This window comes from Chenopodium quinoa, unplaced genomic scaffold (genome assembly GCF_001683475.1).
Source record: "Chenopodium quinoa cultivar QQ74 unplaced genomic scaffold, ASM168347v1, whole genome shotgun sequence".
NCBI lineage: Eukaryota > Viridiplantae > Streptophyta > Magnoliopsida > Caryophyllales > Amaranthaceae > Chenopodium > Chenopodium quinoa.
Genome location: NW_018744311.1, coordinates 2,500,240 through 2,519,921, shown reverse-complemented (window position 1 = coordinate 2,519,921; position 19,682 = coordinate 2,500,240). Strand labels below are relative to the sequence as shown.

Below are 19,682 nucleotides of genomic sequence, written 5' to 3'. Positions count from 1 at the left end.
TAGGTTAACTCTATGAAATTACCATTTTACCCCTTTTCTCCTTAGCGTCTGTCGCGTGCCGCATAAGCTCATTCCTCCACGTGGCATCCCGACACCCTATTTCCCTCTGTCACGTCGATTGCGGTCCCCACTTTCCCCACTTTTTTTTTACTTTTTCCCGATTTTCCAACCTTTTTAATTACTACTACTAATAATAAAAAAATTAAATAAAAAACCGAGCTCAACACACTCTCTTCTTGTTCTATAAAAAGACTACACAACCCATCTCTTTGTAACGCTTTCACCTCATTTACTTTCTCTCTCCTCTGCAATATTTTCTCTCTCTCCTCGCGGAAATCCGCCATTGCTGAGGAGACGGGAGACCTTCAACTTATCTCTCTTCTTTCTCCCACTACTGTGTCAATACGACGCCGTCTTCATCACCCTGTATAATCATCGGAAATCAATTTTCGTATATATTTAATCAATTATAATTATAACGACGATAATAATAACAATAATATTAAATTAAATCAAAAATCAATCCTAAAATCAACCGGAAAAGCTCGATTAGACGACATGTCGGTTGCAGCAGGGGTAGGTTCGGTATTAAACCTCCGAACCAAAGTAGGTTCGGATGACCATGGAGGACTAGTAGTGGTGCAGCCACAGTTATGTAGGTTCGGTAAGAGAAGCTCCCGAAGCTACGCGGTTCGGAGGTCCGAAGCCAAGATCTGTGAAAGCAAAATCTTCGGAAATAGGTTAAGATCCGAGAGACTACGACCACTGCTTCGGGACCCGAATTCGAGGTTCGTTATTCAATCCGCATTATCTCTGGTTCCGGAGCAGCCTCTCGGGTTATACGACCCGAAAAATGATAAGGATTCTTGTGGTGTTGGTTTTGTCGCTGAACTTTCCGGCGAGTGCAGCCGTAAAACGGTAAATAAATTTAATTTAATTTTTTTAGGGTTTTTGATTTTAAAGATTAATTAAATAAAATTTACTAATTTTTTTTTGGTAATTATGGTAATAATAAAAAAAAAAAGGTTACGGATGCAGTTGAAATGTTGGTGAGGATGTCACACAGAGGTGCGTGTGGTTGTGAGACTAACACTGGTGATGGTGCCGGTATTCTCGTCGGTCTTCCGCATGATTTCTTCACCGAGGTAATATTTTATTATTTCTCGGGTTTATCTCATTTTACTTGTCGCATTTGACTTGTTGGATTGTGTTTATTTGGATGGTAATTTTATGAGGAGGTTGTTAATTGAATTAGGTGACGAAGGATCTTGGATTTCAATTGCCACCTCTTGGAGAATATGCAGTTGGGATGTTTTTCTTGCCTACTTCTGAGAGTAGAAGGGAAGAAAGCAAAAATGTGTTTACTAAGGTAATTTTTGAATTAATTTCGTTAGATTTGACATTTATTATTCTGTTACTTTTTGGTAGAAAGGAGGTATCACGTGACTAAATGACTATCAAGTGGTATAAAATATCATGTATTTCTTGTGTTTTGTTGTTTGCGTTAACTTCCAATTTGTAGTTTGTTTACGGTTGAATGCATCAATCATTAAGATTATGGCAGTTTTCTGTTTATTTGTTATAGGGTCATTTTGCTTTGTCTTGGTGTGTGTTTAGATTTTTAGTTAAAAGAGATGCAAAAGTGTTACGGGAGTATAAGATAGTCGAGTTTGACACTTGGACATGAACCCGCTCGAGTCTTGAGTAACTATGGTCTTGGTCGCAACTTAGTTTTTCATGAATACTTTTGTCTGGAGTTTTAAGATAAGGAATTTGACTGTTTGAATTATTTTTTAGGTTGCACATTTGCACATCACTTGGTCATACAGTCCTTGGACTGGAGTTCTAGATTATGAAAGTTGACTTGTTGAATTCTGTGTTGTCTTTTTAGGTTGCAGAATCACTTGGTCATACAGTCCTGGGATGGCGTCCGGTCCCAACCGATAATTCAGGACTGGGTAAGTCTGCTCTGATGACTGAACCAGTGGTTGAACAGGTGTTTCTTACACCAACCCCTCGATCAAAAGCAGACCTTGAACAGCAGGTAGCTTTCAAATCATCTAAAATTTATAAAACTATGCAATGCTGGTTATATTTGAGATGATGTGGATTTTGAAATTATGTATTACCATAAAATTTGATCTTGTTAGGCAATCAGTAAAGCAAAAATATGATATGTCTAATATATGTGTTATTATTGAGCTATTTTCTCTATAAGTTTTATGTTCTACCTTTTTCTAGCTTATTTACAAATTTTATTTATTTCTAACAGATGTACATACTGAGGAGGGTTTCAATGGTAGCTATTAGAGCTGCGTTGAACCTCCAACATGGCGGTGTAAAGGACTTCTATATATGCTCTCTGTCCTCAAGGTTGGCAATATTTTCTGGCACTCTATTTTAGTTAATTGTGGTACAGGGTACTTTATGATTCTGTTAGCAATATTTTATTTTGGCAATTTCTGTAATTTGGTGCTTGATTGTTGCAGGACTATTGTTTACAAAGGTCAGTTGAAGCCTTCTCAACTGAAGGAGTACTATTATTGGGATCTTGGCAATGAAAGGTTTACGAGCTACATGGCCCTGGTAATTATATTTTCTATTCACTTGCATCTTTGTCTGCTAACTTATATCTTAACAACCAGAAGCATGGGAACTACGGGTAACTCACGAGGTGCAAGGTTGAGGAATGACTTCTGAGGCATTGAAGTATGAATGATCTCTTAAGTTCTTCCACTCCTTGATTACTCTATGTATTTGGATGCCCGATTGGATGCATTGGGTGCGTTGGTAAGGAACTCATTAAATCATCTTTGCAGAATTTGGTGCTGTTGCTCTCTATGATGTTCTTGAGGAGAGATGGAAAAGAAAATGTGTGTCGAGGTAGTATAGGGAGTTCGGATTTTTGCTGGAAATTACCCTTACCATAGCCCCTTCGAATGTAAAATTGTATACAAATCGGTTTTAAGAGATTTTTGGATGTGTATATGGTAGAGAATTTCTTTGACTGAAACGTATGCTCCTCATACTTTGCAGGTGCATTCTCGCTTCTCCACCAACACATTTCCAAGCTGGGATCGTGCTCAGCCTATGCGTGTATTGGGTCATAACGGGGAGATCAATACTCTTCGTGGAAATGTAAATTGGTAAGTTAACCAACTTACAAACTCTGGCTGTGCTAAATTGACCATTTTGTAGATATTGTTGCCTATAATAACTGTCCTTGCTCTATAAAAAGATATTCCAGTGGAATTTTTACTTTGTATATGCTCGTTCACTCATCAGGTAAGTCTTCCACCTAGCAGAAATAGAGCTGAAACAGTTTATAGCCATCTTACTGTTTGTTCTAAAATAATTTATCCTAGGATGCGGGCTCGTGAAGGTCTGCTTAAGTGCAAGGAACTTGGTCTGTCAAAGAATGAAATGAAAAAGCTTTTGCCTATCGTGGATGCCAGCTCTTCTGATTCAGGTGAGAACAATACTCAGTATCAGAAATACTGTCGGCTATTCTTGGCTTGGCATGTAATTTCCAGATTCTTAGGATGAGCTGGTGGATTCAGAGAATGATCTTATACTGTTTTACCTTTTAGGAGCTTTTGATGGCGTTCTTGAACTCTTGGTTCGTGCTGGTAGAAGTATTCCTGAAGCCGTCATGATGATGATTCCTGAAGCTTGGCAGAATGACAAGAATATGGATCCTCACAGAAAGGGATTTTATGAGTACCTCTCGGCCCTAATGGAACCATGGGATGGGCCAGCTCTTATAACATGTAAACATTCATTTCTGATCTCTTTGGTACTTTAAAGTTCTATTAGTTTCCCTGCTGAGTGCCTGACATTAATTTCCTTGCAGTCACTGATGGCCGATATCTTGGAGCCACTCTGGATCGGAATGGATTACGTCCTGGACGTTTCTATATAACTCACAGTGGACGAGTTATAATGGCAAGTGAGGTTGGAGTTGTTGATATTTCACCAGAAGACGTATCCAAGAAAGGGCGTTTGAACCCTGGAATGATGCTTTTGGTTGATTTTGACAAGCACATTGTTGTCGATGATGATGCCTTAAAAAAGCAATATTCAATGGCTCGGCCATATGGGGAATGGCTGAAAAGGCAGAAGTTAGTATTGAAGGACATAGTTGATTCTGTGGCCGAGACAGAGAGGGTTGCTCCTGCTATTTCTGGAGCAGTTCCTGTAAGTACAGCAATCGTTTCCATTTGCCTGGAATGGATTACGTCCCGTATGTTTGACATGTTTCTGTATTTGTTTGATGAAGAAGCTTACAATATTGAAATAATCTAATTGGATTTTGTTTTTGCTGTTATAGGTGTCTAATCTGGATGAGGACATGGAGAACATGGGCATTCATGGTTTGTTGGCGCCATTGAAGGCTTTTGGGTAGATGCCATGACTCAACACTACTGCATCATATTTATGCACCATTTTTCTTGAAGTATTAACATGAGGTGGTTTTTTTAGGTACTCTGTTGAAGCCTTGGAAATGCTATTGATTCCCATGGCAAAGGATGCCACTGAGGCTCTTGGTTCCATGGGAAATGATACTCCCTTGGCTGTGATGTCAAACAGGGAGAAACTCACTTTCCAGTACTTCAAGCAGCTGTTTGCTCAAGTCACAAACCCTCCCATTGATCCTATTAGGGAGAAGATCGTGACATCCATGGAGTGCATGATTGGTCCTGAAGGTGATCTCACAGAAATGACTGAGTTGCAGTGTCACCGTCTATCATTGAAGGGGCCTCTTTTGACCATTGAAGAAATGGAAGCTGTTAAGAAAATGGATTACAGAGGATGGCGTAGCAAGGTCATTGACATCACATATCCCAAGACCCTGGGTAGAAAAGGCTTGGAGCAGACGTTGGACAGGATCTCTGCTGAAGCAAGAGATGCAATAAAGGAGGGATACACTGTTCTGGTGCTTTCTGACCGAGGTATGATTAACAAGTCACTGATCGTTTTTTCCTGGTTAATTGACAACATAAATTAAATTCTGTTCATCAACTCTGATATGACTGATGTCTTTTGATCCTTATTTTCTTCCTCTTTTGTAGCTTTCTCGCCAAGTAGAGTTGCAGTCAGCTCTCTATTGGCGGTTGGTGCCGTTCATCAGCATTTAGTTAAGACACTTGAGCGAACTCGTGTTGGTCTGATAATTGAATCTGCTGAGCCACGTGAAGTGCATCATTTCTGTACACTAGTTGGTTTTGGAGTGGATGCAATTTGTCCGTATTTGGCCATTGAAACTATATGGAGGCTGCAAGTAGATGGAAAGATTCCACCTAAATCAACTGGTGAATTTCGCTCAAAGGATGAGCTAATTAAGAGATACTTTAAAGCAAGCAACTATGGAATGATGAAAGTTCTTGCAAAGATGGGAATATCTACCTTGGCATCATACAAGGGTGCTCAGATATTTGAAGCTGTAGGTCTTTCTTCAGAAGTCATTGAGAGGTGTTTCACTGGAACTGCAAGCAGAGTTGAAGGTGCAACTTTTGTAATGCTGGCCTCTGATGCATTGAAACTTCATGAGATGGCATTTCCAAGACGGGCTCTTCCGTTTGGAAGTGCAGAATCAGTCGCACTACCTAATCCAGGGGATTATCACTGGAGGAAAGATGGTGAACTTCACCTCAATGATCCTCTTGCTATGGCAAAGTTGCAGGAAGCTGCTAAATCAAACAGTGTTGGAGCCTACAAAGAATATTCAAAACGTATCAATGAGTTAAATAAATCAAGCAATCTAAGAGGACTTTTGAAGTTCAAGGAAATGAAAGATCAAGTTCCCTTGGAAGAGGTAGAACCTGCAAGTGAGATTGTGAAACGATTTTGCACTGGTGCCATGAGTTATGGATCAATATCCTTGGAGGCGCACTCTGCTCTTGCTATTGCTATGAACAAGCTGGGAGGAAAATCTAATACAGGTATGTGGCTTTTGATCTTTCCCAATCTGTCCATGCTATCTAATTTTAATGGCTAAAATCTTATCACTATAAGTCAGGCTTTTCTTTTTCTTTGAATAACTGTCTTGACTAAAAAGTTGTTGTCTAGGTGAGGGAGGTGAGAATCCGTCACGTCTAGAGCCACTCCCAGATGGTTCAATGAATCCTAAGCGTAGTGCTATTAAGCAGGTGGCAAGTGGAAGATTTGGTGTTTCCAGTTATTATTTGACCAATGCTGACGAGTTACAAATTAAGATGGCTCAGGTATGACATGGCTTAAGAGTTTGGAGTACTTGTACCAAAAAATTTTGGTTTTCTTTGAACTACTTCTATAGCACAACCCCTGCATTCTTTAGGAATGGAGGTTTCCACTTGTTCATGAATTTATGTTTATGGACAGATGATGCTGTGTCTGCAAAGCACCCACGGGTGTCTTTGCTTCTTTAACTTGTACCTACATGTTAACTGTGGTGAGAATAACTTTTATGCCAAATTACTTTACCCGTCGTTGAATGTTTTGCTAAGTTGTGGATTTTTCTTATTTAGGGTGCTAAGCCTGGTGAAGGTGGGGAGCTCCCTGGTCATAAGGTGATTGGAGATATTGCTGTAACTAGAAACTCCACAGCTGGTGTTGGACTTATAAGCCCTCCTCCTCATCATGACATTTATTCAATTGAGGACCTTGCTCAACTTATTCATGACTTGAAGGTACATATGTGGTTTTGTAAGACCAATTTAACATGTTTACCTGTGTAAAAATTATATATAGATGTTCTGATGTATTATTTTGGAATTCAGAATGCCAATCCATCAGCCCGAGTAAGTGTTAAACTTGTGTCTGAAGCTGGTGTTGGAGTGATTGCTGCTGGGGTTGTCAAGGGGCATGCTGACCATGTTTTGATATCTGGACATGACGGAGGTACTGGAGCATCTCGATGGACAGGCATAAAAAATGCTGGGCTTCCTTGGGAGCTTGGCCTGGCTGAGACGCATCAAACTCTGGTTGCTAATGACCTTCGAGGCCGTACAGTTCTTCAAACAGATGGTCAATTGAAAACAGGAAGAGATGTGGCAATTGCAGCTCTTCTTGGAGCTGAAGAGTTTGGTTTCAGCACTGCTCCCCTCATCACACTTGGGTGCATAATGATGAGGAAGTGCCATAAGAACACTTGTCCAGTGGGCATTGCTACACAGGATCCTGTTCTTCGTGCAAAGTTTGCTGGTGAGCCTGAGCATGTTATTAATTTCTTCTTCATGCTAGCAGAGGAGGTCAGGGAGATCATGTCTCAGCTTGGGTTCAGGAAGCTTGATGAGATGGTTGGGCGCTCAGATATGCTTGAAGTTGATGAAGAAGTGACGAAGAGCAATGAGAAGCTGAAGAACATTGATCTCTCTCTCTTGCTTAGACCAGCTGCTACCATCCGTCCAGGCGCTGCTCAGCGCTGTGTCCAAAAACAGGATCATGGCTTGGACATGGCTTTGGATCAAGAATTGATTGTGAGCTCTAAAGCTGCCCTCGAAAAGGCCCTTCCTGTATATATTGAAACCCCAATCAAGAATGTAAACCGTGCTGTGGGAACTATGCTTAGCCATGAAGTGACAAAACGTTACCACTTGGAAGGACTACCTACAGACACTATCCACATTAAATTCAATGGAAGTGCAGGCCAAAGTCTTGGAGCTTTCCTTTGCCCTGGTATAACTTTAGAGCTTGAAGGTGACAGTAATGACTATGTTGGGAAAGGATTATCAGGTGGTAAGATTGTTGTATATCCTCCAAGGAGTAGCGGCTTTGATCCCAAAGAGAACATTGTAATTGGCAATGTAGCTCTTTATGGAGCAACCTGTGGAGAAGCATACTTTAACGGCATGGCGGCAGAGAGATTTTGTGTACGTAATTCAGGGGCTAAGGCCGTTGTGGAAGGCGTTGGTGATCATGGTTGCGAGTACATGACTGGTGGAACTGTGGTGGTATTAGGAAAAACTGGCCGAAACTTTGCTGCAGGTATGAGCGGTGGTATAGCATATGTTCTTGATTTGGACGGAAAATTCCATTCCCGATGCAATTCTGAGCTAGTGGATCTTGATAAAGTTGAGGAAGAAGAGGATATAACGAGTCTAAGAATCATGATTCAGCAGCATCAACGCCATACAAATAGCAAGCTTGCTCAGGAAGTGCTAGCAAGTTTTGACACCCTCTTGCCCAAGTTTATCAAGGTCTTTCCTAGAGACTACAAGCGGGTGCTTGCAAGCATGAAAACTGACGGAGCATCCCAGGAGACTGGCGGTAAGGTGGCCGAGGAGGAAAAAGATGAAATTGAAGTGACTGAAAAAGATGCATTTGAAGAACTAAAAAAGATGGCAAGTTCTGCTTTGCAAGAGCAAGACAGTCAGGTTCACTATTATGTTGTGTTTTTAATCTAACTTATATCTTGATGGATTTCCATGGATCCATGTGGGGCTTATGTTTTCATCTTCATGCAGGAAGAGGACGAAGTAGAAGAGTTCAAGCGTCCTTCTCGGGTTCCTGATGCTCAAAAACATCGTGGTTTTGTTGCATATGAACGTGAGGGGATTCAGTATCGTGATCCAAATGAAAGGATGAAGGACTATAATGAGGTCATGGATGAAAAAAGACCTGCCCCCTTATTGAAGACACAAGCTGCTCGGTGCATGGATTGTGGTACTCCATTTTGCCATCAGGTAAGTGACAATGTTAAATGTGCAAATATTCATATTAACACGTTCTTTCAAGTAGCTTAGTAGTCTTATTGTGAGACTTGCTCTATTTTGCTTTATTTGCAGGATAATACAGGGTGCCCACTAGGAAATAAAATCCCGGAGTTTAATGAATTAGTTTACCAGAATAGGTGGCGTGAAGCTCTGGACCGACTCTTGGAAACGAATAACTTCCCAGAGTTTACTGGTAGAGTTTGTCCAGCACCGTGTGAGGGTTCCTGTGTTCTTGGCATCATTGAAAATCCTGTGTCAATCAAAACTATTGAATGTTCAATCATAGACAAAGCCTTTGAGGAAGGATGGATGGTCCCAAGGCCTCCACAGAAAAGAACTGGGTACATACTATTTACTTGCAAAAATTGTCAATTTTTTTGGGTTAATGAAATTCCACTTCCTAGATTTGTGATCTGATGGCCTTCATATGTGTGATATCAGGAAAAAAGTTGCTGTAGTTGGAAGTGGACCTTCTGGCATGGCAGCTGCGGATCAACTGAACAAAATGGGTCATTTTGTGACTGTTTATGAACGTGCTGATAGAATTGGAGGGTTGATGATGTATGGAGTGCCGAACATGAAGACTGACAAAGTGAATGTTGTTCAACGGCGTGTGAATCTCATGGCTGAGGAAGGTGTACAATTCGTAGTGAATGCAAATGTTGGCAAAGATCCACAATATTCCATTGACCGGCTTAAGGAGGAGAATGATGCCATTGTGTTGGCTGTTGGGGCTACAAAACCCAGGTAAAACTGTGGGAAAATTTGTATTGCAATTTTTTTATTCTTCCCTTCTATGGCTCATAAGACATAACTATACCTTTTTTTTGCTTTAGGGACCTTCCTATCGAAGGACGGGACTTGTCAGGAATCCATTTTGCCATGGAATTCCTACATGCAAATACTAAGAGCTTGCTTGACAGTAATCTACAAGATGGTAACTACATCTCTGCTAAAGGGAAGAAGGTTGTGGTCATTGGTGGAGGTGACACAGGCACTGATTGCATTGGTACATCTATTCGACATGGCTGTACTAATGTCGTCAACTTGGAACTTCTTCCCCAACCACCAAATTCGAGAGCTCCTGGCAACCCTTGGCCACAGGTTTAGCATTCCCTTCAATCTCTCTAAATTTCAAAAACTTTGCCGAAATTCACGTCGTCTTCCCCATCTTTCACTAATTAATATAAGTGTTCTAATTGGAAATCTTGTCAATTTTTTCTTGGTCTTGCAGTGGCCACGTATTTTCCGAGTTGACTATGGTCACCAGGAAGCTGCTGCCAAGTTCGGTAAAGACCCGAGGTCTTACGAGGTTCTCACAAAGCGTTTTGTTGGAGATGAGAATGGTAAGTTAAAAGGTCTTGAGTTGGTACATGTCGTGTGGGAAAAGGATGCCAGTGGGAAGTTCCAATTCAAGGAAGTTGAAGGATCGCAAGAGTTCATTGAAGCAGATTTAGTACTTCTCGCTATGGGATTCCTAGGCCCTGAAGCGGTTAGTATTCTTTATTTCTCATTTCAAAAAAAGAAAAAAAGTAAAAAGAATGATAAATACTAGTGGTAAATTTTTTGAGTATCAGTTTTGTTTAAATGGGGAGGGAGGGGCTAGAATTGATTTTTAGATAATACATCTAATGCCTCATTCTTGAAATTTAATGGGGGATGGTTGCTTACCATTTTGTTGCTGTGCTCCTGCAGAACGTGGCAGACAAGCTGGGCGTGGAGAAAGACAACCGCTCGAACTTCAAGGCTGACTATGGTCGGTTTTCAACCAATGTGGAGGGTGTATTTGCTGCTGGGGATTGTAGACGAGGCCAGTCCTTGGTAGTGTGGGCCATCTCAGAGGGCAGGCAAGCTGCTTCTCAGGTTGACAGGTATCTCATGGGTGAAGAGAAGGAGGTTGACGTCAGCACTCCAGTAGAAGAAGTTGCCGGTAAGAGGCAACTGGAGAGTGACAAACGAACTGTGATGACATAGGCTGCTTGTCTTGATCAATTCTTTTCTTCATGCCCGAAAGAACCAGCGATTAGGAACTGCTGCTTCGTAAATGTGAGAATTTAGAGGTGTTTGATTGATGACCACCAAGCTTCTTGTGGCTAGTAATAAGTAAAAGAAAGTGGTCGTATTTGTTTCTTTGCCACATTTTGTTTATATGGACTGCCCATTACCTGAAAGGCGTTATCGGGTAGTAGTGAAGCTAGATAGAGCAATGTACAGTTTTGTTTGAAAGCTATATATGTGAAAGTTAGAGCTGGAAACTTAAGATTGCACATGATGCCAGATTGTAATTGAATCTGAAGCACCAATGTGAGATTTTTCTTTGTGAACAAACAATATGAGAAGCCTTGTCCACTTATAATTATTAAAATTTGAGGATATAATTTGTCAGCTTTCTATAAATGTTGCTCTTTATTTTTTCTTGTTTGAGTGTTTGTAGCCTTCATTTTTTTTTTCCTTGCAAATTTTACTGTCTGACACATACTTGTGCATCATGCTCTCTACATTCCTGGGTTCCCATTGTAAATTTTAGAAATTGCAATTGCACAAGCCACATTCAAGTGTTGAGAATTCAGATGTACGATTCAATCTCGTAGCGCAAAATCAAATTAGGTTAGGTCAATATTGGCTGTAGATTTGTAACAAACAAAATTGATCTGACCGGAAAATATATGTGCGTTTAGAGGATGTGTTATCTGAGGCTGATATTTTGTTAGGTCTAATGTCAAATAATAAACGAGATCAAATCAGTCACCATTAATCCATTGTGTGATTAGTAGATTTTCATCGGTTCTGTATATAGGCAGTTTTTACTGAAGGGAGACAATTCATCTCCAAAATGATTTTCACTACATTAGCCGTTATGCAAAGATCATTGTGATAACTTCATAAGATATAAGTTTATTATATAGACAGAAAACATATTTCAGTACATCTGAAGATTATACAGACGGTTGCGAAAACAACATTCTGAATTTGCCAAGTCCAAATGTGTCTCACACCAATGAAGTTGGAAATGCAGTCTTCAGCTCATGGTCACATTTGCATTGGAAGGATAAGCAAGAAAAGGTTGAAAATGCAGCAGGGTCTTTGTTTTGAGTATTGACAACTTTCCGAAATGAAACTAAACACAGCCACCCAACTGCAAGGACATATAGGAGAAAGCTTAATTACTCTGTACTTGTTTCTTCTGTGTCATTTTCGGAATTAATTGAATAAAAGGATCTGAAATGGAGGAACTGTAGTGGGATGGAGTAATTCTTACCAGGATAGCTTCCATCTCCTTGTCTGAGACCGGTGTGCGCTTAGGCTGAAGTGAAGCTTTACCACCCCCTCCTGCGGAGTTAGGTGGTGCAGGAACGTCAGACTTTGATGTGGAAAGCTTGCGGGTGTTCGTGTTTCCTGAAGGTGGCTTTGGTTGGGACTCCACACCTAAAAGAAAAAGAATTCAGACAGCAGGAAAATACGGATACAAATCAAATGGTACATTAATACAACAACAACATGCTCTATCTGAAAACATGGAATGCAATAAAGTACTTAAAAAAGTGGAACTCCTCATACCATGCACATATGACATTGAAAAGCGCCTATAAACATCATTCTTAACAAAATCAAAGGCTCGAAAACATCCTAACTCACTTACTCAGTCACTGATTAGCATATAAATCACATCCCTACTCACTTAGTCAATCACTGACTAGCATATAAATCTCAAAATCTGTCCCTAGAAGGTGACAATAGAAAATGCAATTGATAAGGTCAGTTGCAGTATGCAAGTGAACTCTAATGGTAAGGAATCCGAAAGGCCGAAACCTTAACAAAGTCACTTACATGAATCAGGCATGAACATAACACACTACAAGTAACATGCTTACAGCTACTGAGCATAATTCTAAACCAAGCTAGAACATCTGCTTTGTTTTTTAACACCAGCATATATATGCTAATGATCACTGTTCAGATTAAAATTAAAAACTCTGTAAAATCAAAACCCTAACTAATTGTGATAATAACATAATTCTAATCCCACTTGCAGTACTGTATTAATTTTACTCCATATTTCGGAAGGTTTAGATGTACGCAACCTTATCCGTGACAAAAAACTTGATCACTTACTTTTTGGCAAACTCAATTTTGATTTGTGACAAATGAAAAAGTGTGTTCAATAGAAGAAGGAATCTTTAACTACCCACACTAATAAAGCAATCCCAAATTGGCCAATTACGGCAATGAAGTGCACCATAGTGAAATCAAGAATTTTCAAGCCGTTATTGAAGAACAAACACACTAATGAAAAAGCAGAGAAAAAAATATAGGGGGTTTTTTCTTTTCTTTTTTTTTATTTTTATTTTTTATTTTTAAAGCTAGATGATGACTGATGATTAAAGCTATGGAATTTCTTAGAATTATTACAAACTGTTAAGAACAACATACCCAGAAAAAAAAACCCAATAATAAAGATTAAAAACAATAAAATTTAATAAATTTAACAGTAGAAGATCAAAGATTACAACTTTAACTAAAATGAAAAGTAAAAAAAATATTGCAAAAAACAGAGAAATTCAGAAGGAAAAACAGGGGAAAAAGGTTTATACCAGAAGTTGAAGAAGAAGGTTTAGGGTGTCTATCAGGAAATTTGATGCGAGGTATCCTCTTCATTCTTCCTGCTTTTCTTCTCACTTTCTCTCTCTCAAATGTTTGATTGTGTGAAATGGATGAAGTGGGTGATAATAATTGGGAGGCTTTGATGACAAAGAATAATCTAATATTTCCCTTTTTATTTATTTTATTTTATACTTCTATATTTTTAATACTATTATTTCATGTCTTTATATCTTTATAGATGCCACCCCCTCAAAAAAAAAATCTTTATAGAGGCCATTAAATAAAAATCAACATTGTTTACTCCGTTTTAAAATATGGTTAAAAAGTTATATGTATTTTGAAATTTGAAAGTTTATCGAAATAAATTTAGCATAATTAGATAATAATAATTAGTGTGTTACGCATAAATTACAAAAGATTGTTAAATGGAGAATTTCAATTTCAATCGTGTTGAATAAGAAATGAAATAACTATAGAATATTGGGAGAAGCCACTATAGTTTTTATAAAAATGTATCTATTTATTTACATAATTTATCTTTCTTAGCTTTACTCCTGTTTTCTTGTTTGTGAACCATTTGTGGGTGATGCTCTTTGTGTAATTTATTGTTCTTCATTTTAATCCTGTTTAGGACAAGGACATAGCAGAGAAGGAATCTAACAAATAACAAAGCCCAATCCAATAATACAATCAATATAGAGAGCAACGGTTAGTTTGCTTGTTTTGTGCAATAGATTGGGCTGTTATGATTTAGAATTTACTTAAAAAAAAATCACTCCCTACACCCAAAAATATAAAGGGATCTCCAGTCAAGCCGAGCTTAATTGAACATCTTAAAAGACGGGTAGATTTATTAATTTTGAATTGAACTTAACGGACTTTAAATTTGTTATTTATCTAAGCTACATTTTACTAATTTTAAGATTTTCCAGCCCTAGTCTTGAAATGTTGAAACTTGAAAGTGATTAAGAATGTAAACCCTCCGTATCATAATGTTAGTCTCATATACTATTTTGGGCATTACAAAAATATCTACCCATATTGAATATATTTCATTTATAACTTGAATATATTAGGGACCATGGTAAACATTTCGACAATTTTTTTTTTCGAGCGAAAAAAATAAAAAAATTCCAAAATTGAAGGCTAATATCCACGCTTTTTAAGAAATTTTGGAGGTTTCGGAGTCTGGTGTAGAAAAGAATTAATATTTTAGGGGATACATCTCGGGGTACTATAATGTCGTTTGGAACCATATATGATCATTATATGTTGTCATAAATGTTCGTAATAGGCTTGAGTTGATGAAATCCGTGCAAGTTGTAAACCGGTAAATAAATTGGCCGTTTAAAGACAAATCGGATGGTTCCACCAACCCAATTGGACTCCCAGAGGGTATAAGCGATCATGGTAAACATTTCGGGAATTTTTATTTCCAGGCGAAAAAAAGTTAAAAAATTCCAATATTGAAGACTAATATCCACGCTTTTGAGAAATTTTGGAGGTTTTGGGGCCCAATGTCGAAAAGTCTTGAAATTTTAGGGGATACATCTCGGGGTCATATAATGCCGTTTGAAACCATATATGATCATTATTTGTTGTCATAAATGTTTGTGGTAGGCTTGAATTAATGAAATCGGTGCAAGTTATAAACCGGTAAATAGGACGTTTAAAGGCAAATTGGATGGTTCCACCCACCCAATTGGACTCTCGGAGGGTATTAGGGACCACGGTAAACATTTCGGCAATTTTTATTTTCGGGCGAAAAAAAATCAAAAAATTTCTAAATTGAAGGCTAATATCCACGCTTTTTGAGAAATTTTGGAGGATTCGGGCCCGGTGTCGAAAAGTCTTGAAATTCTAGGTGATACATCTCGGAGTCATTTAATGTCGTTTGGAACCATATGTGATCATTATTTGTTGCCATAAATGTTCGTGGTAGGCTTGAGTTAATGAAATCGTTGCAAGTTATAAACCGGTAAATAGGTCGTTTAAAGGCAAATTGGATGGTTCCACCCACCCAATTGGACTTCCGAAGGGTATTAGGGAACATGGTAAACATTTCAGCAATTATTATTTCCGGGAGAAAATTGCCTAAAAAAATTGCAAAATTAAAGGCTAAATATCCAATCTTTTTGAGAAATTTTGGAGGTTTCGGGGCCTGGGATCGAAAAGCCTTGAGATTCTAGGGAATATATCTCGGGGTCATATAATGTCATTTGGAACCACATAATTATGATCACTATTTGTTGTCATAAATGTCCGTGGTAGGGTTGAGTTAATGAAAACGGTGCAAGTTGTAAACCGATAAATTGGTCGTTTAAAGGCAAATTGGATGGTTCCACCCACCCAATTGGACTAACCGAGGGTATTAGGGACCATGGTAAACATTTCGGCAATTTCGATTTTCTGGCGAAAAAAAGTTAAAAATTTCCAAAATTGAAGGCTAATGTCCACGCTTTTTGAGAAATTTTGGAGGTTTCGGGGCCCAATGTCCAAAGTGTTGAGAATGTAGGGAGTACATCTGGGGGTCATATAATGCCGTTTGGAACCATTTATAATCATTATATGTTGTCACAAACGTTTGTGGTAGGCTTGATTTAATGAAATCGGTGCAAGTTGTAAACCGGTAAATTGGTCATTTCAAGGCAAATTGGATGGATACACCCACCCAATTGGAATCTCGGAGGGTATTAGGGACCATGGTAAAAATTATGTCAGCAATTTGTATTTTCGAGCGAAATAAAATAAAAAAATTCCAAAATTGAAAGCTTATATCCACGCATTTTGAGAAATTTTTGAAGTTGGGTACGGTGTCGAAAAACCTTGAGATTTTAGGGAATACATCTCGAGTAATATAATGCCGTTTGGAACCATATATATGTGATCATTATATGTTGTCTTAAATTTTCGTGGTAAACTTGAGTTAATGAAATCGGTGGAAAATGTAAACCGGTAAGTTGGTCGATTAAAGGCAAATTGGATGGATCCACCCACCCAATTGGACTCTCGAAGGGTATTAGGGACCATGGTAAACATTTCGACAATTTTTATTTACAGGCGAAAAAACTAAAAGAATTCCAAAATTAAAGGCTTATCCACGCTTTTTGAGATTTTGGAGGTTTCAGGGCCAGGTTTCGAAAAAGAAGATACATCTCGGGGTCATATAATGCCGTTTGGAACTATATATGATCATTATATGTTGTCATAAATGTTCGTGCTAGGCTTGAATTAATGAAATCGGTGCAAGTAGTAAACTGGTAAATTAGCCGTATAAAGGCAAATTCGATGGATACACCCACCGAATTGGAATCCCGGTGGATATTAGGGACCATGGTAAAAATTTCGGAAATTTTTATTTCCGGGCAAAATAAAGTAAAAAAATTCCAAAATTGAAGGCTTATATTCACGTTTTTTGAGAAATTTTTTAGGTTGGGTACGGTGTCGAAAAACCTTGAGATTTTAGGGAATTCATCTCGGGGTCATATAATTCCATTTGGAACCATATATGATCATTATATGTTGGATTAAATTTTCGTGGTAGGCTTGAGTTTATGAAATTGGTGGGTGTTGTAAAACGACTAATTTTGAAGGTTCAGGGCTTGGTGTCGAAATGGATTGAGATTTTAGGGGATACATCTCGCAGTCATATAATGCCGTTTCAAACCATATCTGATCATTATATGTTGTCACAAATGTTCGTGGTAGGCTTGAATTAAGAAATCGGTGCAAGTTGTAAACCGGTAAATTGGCCGTTTAAAGACAAATTATTTGGTTCCACCCACCTAATTGGACTTCTGGGGAGTATTCGGGACCATGGTAAACATTTCGGAAATTTTTATTTCCGAACGGAAAAAAGTCAAAAAATTCCAAAATTGAAATCCACGCGTTTTGAGGCTTGATGTCGAAAAGTTTTAAGGTTTAAGGGGATACATCTCGGGGTTATATAATGTCGTTTTGAACCATATTTGATCATTATATGTTGTCATAAATGTTCGTAGTAGGCTTGAATTAATTTAATCGTTGCAAGTTGTAAACCGGTAAATTAGCCGTTTAAAGGCAAATAGGATGGTTCCACCCACCTTATTGGACTCCTGAAGAGTATTAGGGGCCATGGAAACATTTCGAAAATTTTTATTTCCGGGCAAAGAAAAGTAAAAAAATTCCAAAATGTAAGGCTAATATCCACGCTTTTTGAGAAATTTTGGAGGTTTCGGGGCCTGATGTCGAAAAGAAATGAGATTGTAGAGGATACATCTTGGGGTCATATAATGCCGTTTGGAACCATATATGATCATTATATGTTTTCATAAATGTTTTTGGTAGCCTTGAGATAATGAAATCGGTGCAAGTTGTAAAAAAGTAAATTGGACGTTTAAAGGCAAATTGGATGGTTCCACCCATCCAATTGGACTTCCGGAGGGTATTAGGGACCATGGTAAAAATTTCGGCAATTTTTATTTCTGGACGAAAAAAAGTAAAAAAATTCCAAAATTGAAATCCACGCTTTTTGAGAATTTTTGGAGGTTTCAGGCAGATTTTTCAATTCGGGTAAACGATTCGAGTTTAGGTCGGGAAGAGTGAGTCGGGTCAACTCGGATTAATTCCATAACCTATGTGGATCGGGTCATGCTTGAGTCGGGACACGTTGTGTCATACTTTTTATCGGGTTTAGGTCGGGTTAATACATGTCGGGTTACATTCGGGTCAGGTGAACAATAGGTTGGTTTTAATTCGGGTTAAAACGGGTTAGGGTAATTCTCGGGTTCGAGTCGGGTTCGGTTCAATTCAAGAATTTGCGGGTTAGAATCAGGTTGGGTCATTCTTGGGTTTGAATCGGGTTCGGTTCAAGTCAATAATTTGCGGGTCATAATCAGGTCGGGTCATTTTCAAGTCGGGTATTTCTTGGGTTCAAGTGGGGTTCGGGTCAAGTCAATAATTTGCGGGTTATAATTAGGTTGGGTCATTTTCAAGTCGGGTCATTCTTGTAGTCAAGTCGGGTTATGTTCTAGTCAATAATTTGCAGGTTACAATAAGGTCGGGTCATTTCCAAGTCAGGTCATATTTGGGTTCAACTAATTATAAATAAATAATTATCATTTTTTGACTATAATATATATGGCAATATACTAGGAAACTATAGTTTATAATTAAAGAAGATAATTATCTCCTTTAACCATACAACAAATATATATACGATATATAACTCTTAAATTTGAGGATGATGCTCCTTTCTTTTGCTGGCCTGGACTGACTTGGTCTCCCTAGCTTAGACAAAATGCTTTAATCAACAATAATAAAGTGGTCTAAATTACATTTAAGGTGATTTGAAATCGGGTCAGGAACAATTTGGGTTGAATTTAGGCCGGGTCAATAACAAGTCGTGTTGATTTCGAGTCGGGTTAGTAACAAATCGGGTTGAATTTTGGGTCGGGTTAGTAACAGGTCTGGTAAAATTCGGGTTGGGTCAATAACAAGTCGGGTTGAATTTGGGTCAAGTCAATAACAAGTCGAGTTGATTTCGGGTCGGGTTTGTAACAGGTTGGGTTAAATTCGGGTCGGGTTAGGAACGGAAGGTCAGGTTAGTAGCAATTCGGGTTTTGACGGGTTAAAACGGGTTTGGGTCAATTTTGATTCAAGTCGGGTTCAGTTCTGATCAATAATTTACGGGTTACATTTGGGTCGGGTCATTTCCAGGTCAATTCATGTTCGGGTTCGAGTCTCACATACTCGTGTCTAGGGTTAGTATCAGGTCAGGTTTGGGTCACCATTTTTTCGGGTTTAGATGGGTCGGTTAATAATCAGGTTTGAGTCGGTATTTCGGATCGGGTCAACTTTTAACAGCTCTATGGGTTATACCCCGTGTGATGTTCAAATATTAAATAATTTTAATGGCAACAAAATTATACAAATATAATATAAATAAAAAAGGATTCAATATACCAATTAATAGAGAATATAAAATATAGTTATAAAATATCCATATAATGAAACATATACTTCCATAACTAATTTACTAACCATATACTGTATAATTTGTTATAATGAATTGAACCATTTAATTTCTGCTGGAGACTAGATAAAAATTGGAAAAACATAAGGGAGATTAAGTTTGGCCACGGATTAATAATGTATTAAGGGATACCTCTAAAGGGTCTAATCCACTCCTTTCAACCTTATCCACCTAATCAAAAGCTAACACAACCAATAATCACAATAATTGCCAAATCTCTAATGCAAATTTCCATAACTAATACAATTATATATTAACCCAATTTGTTCTACTTTTTAGAGAATAATAGAGATCAATTGTATAGTATATTTAATTATATATGATACTTTTATGCTAATAGGATCTCCTGAAATTAATATACATGCAAGGTCATC

General features: G+C 38.3%; 2 protein-coding genes across 4 annotated transcripts; one reads left to right on the top strand and one right to left on the bottom strand.

The window, feature by feature from the left end:
- Window positions 1-183: 183 nt before the first annotated feature.
- LOC110696098 (glutamate synthase 1 [NADH], chloroplastic-like) lies at window positions 184-11,080 on the top strand. 3 transcript variants are annotated; one of them, XM_021873375.1, is made up of 22 exons: window positions 184-918; window positions 1,026-1,145; window positions 1,256-1,369; window positions 1,892-2,044; window positions 2,273-2,373; window positions 2,490-2,586; window positions 3,037-3,146; window positions 3,366-3,469; window positions 3,591-3,770; window positions 3,854-4,197; window positions 4,331-4,401; window positions 4,483-4,952; window positions 5,073-5,942; window positions 6,070-6,224; window positions 6,507-6,668; window positions 6,759-8,354; window positions 8,445-8,663; window positions 8,766-9,034; window positions 9,135-9,440; window positions 9,530-9,797; window positions 9,928-10,185; window positions 10,389-11,080. In XM_021873375.1, exons 1-22 carry the CDS (start codon window positions 559-561, stop codon window positions 10,665-10,667), a joined length of 6,606 nt encoding a protein of 2,201 aa, XP_021729067.1. In that variant the 5' UTR covers window positions 184-558; the 3' UTR covers window positions 10,668-11,080. The 3 variants fall into 3 exon arrangements, with proteins under 3 accessions (XP_021729067.1, XP_021729068.1, XP_021729069.1); XM_021873377.1 differs by lacking the exons at window positions 184-918; window positions 1,026-1,145; window positions 1,256-1,369; ... (1 more) ...; window positions 2,273-2,373; window positions 2,490-2,586 and adding exons at window positions 2,684-2,709; window positions 2,820-2,883; XM_021873376.1 differs by lacking the exons at window positions 184-918; window positions 1,026-1,145; window positions 1,256-1,369; ... (1 more) ...; window positions 2,273-2,373; window positions 2,490-2,586 and adding an exon at window positions 2,653-2,790.
- A 468-nt stretch (window positions 11,081-11,548) lies between these two features.
- LOC110696099 lies at window positions 11,549-13,456 on the bottom strand. The gene is made up of 3 exons (XM_021873378.1): window positions 13,286-13,456; window positions 11,953-12,119; window positions 11,549-11,829 (listed from the first exon to the last, which is right to left on the bottom strand). Exons 1-3 carry the CDS (start codon window positions 13,347-13,349, stop codon window positions 11,812-11,814), a joined length of 249 nt encoding a protein of 82 aa, XP_021729070.1. The 5' UTR covers window positions 13,350-13,456; the 3' UTR covers window positions 11,549-11,811.
- Window positions 13,457-19,682: the final 6,226 nt, after the last annotated feature.

Coding starts and splice junctions, on each gene's coding strand:
- LOC110696099 (XM_021873378.1), bottom strand. CDS start 13,349: ATGAAGAGGATACCTCGCATCAAATTTCCTGATAGACACCCTAAACCT. Junction 12,120..13,285: donor ACCTTCTTCTTCAACTTCTG/GTATAAACCTTT, acceptor TTTTTCTTTTAG/GTGTGGAGTCCCAACCAAAG.
- LOC110696098 (XM_021873375.1), top strand. CDS start 559: ATGTCGGTTGCAGCAGGGGTAGGTTCGGTATTAAACCTCCGAACCAAA. Junction 1,146..1,255: donor CGCATGATTTCTTCACCGAG/GTAATATTTTAT, acceptor TAATTGAATTAG/GTGACGAAGGATCTTGGATT. Junction 8,664..8,765: donor GTACTCCATTTTGCCATCAG/GTAAGTGACAAT, acceptor CTTTATTTGCAG/GATAATACAGGGTGCCCACT.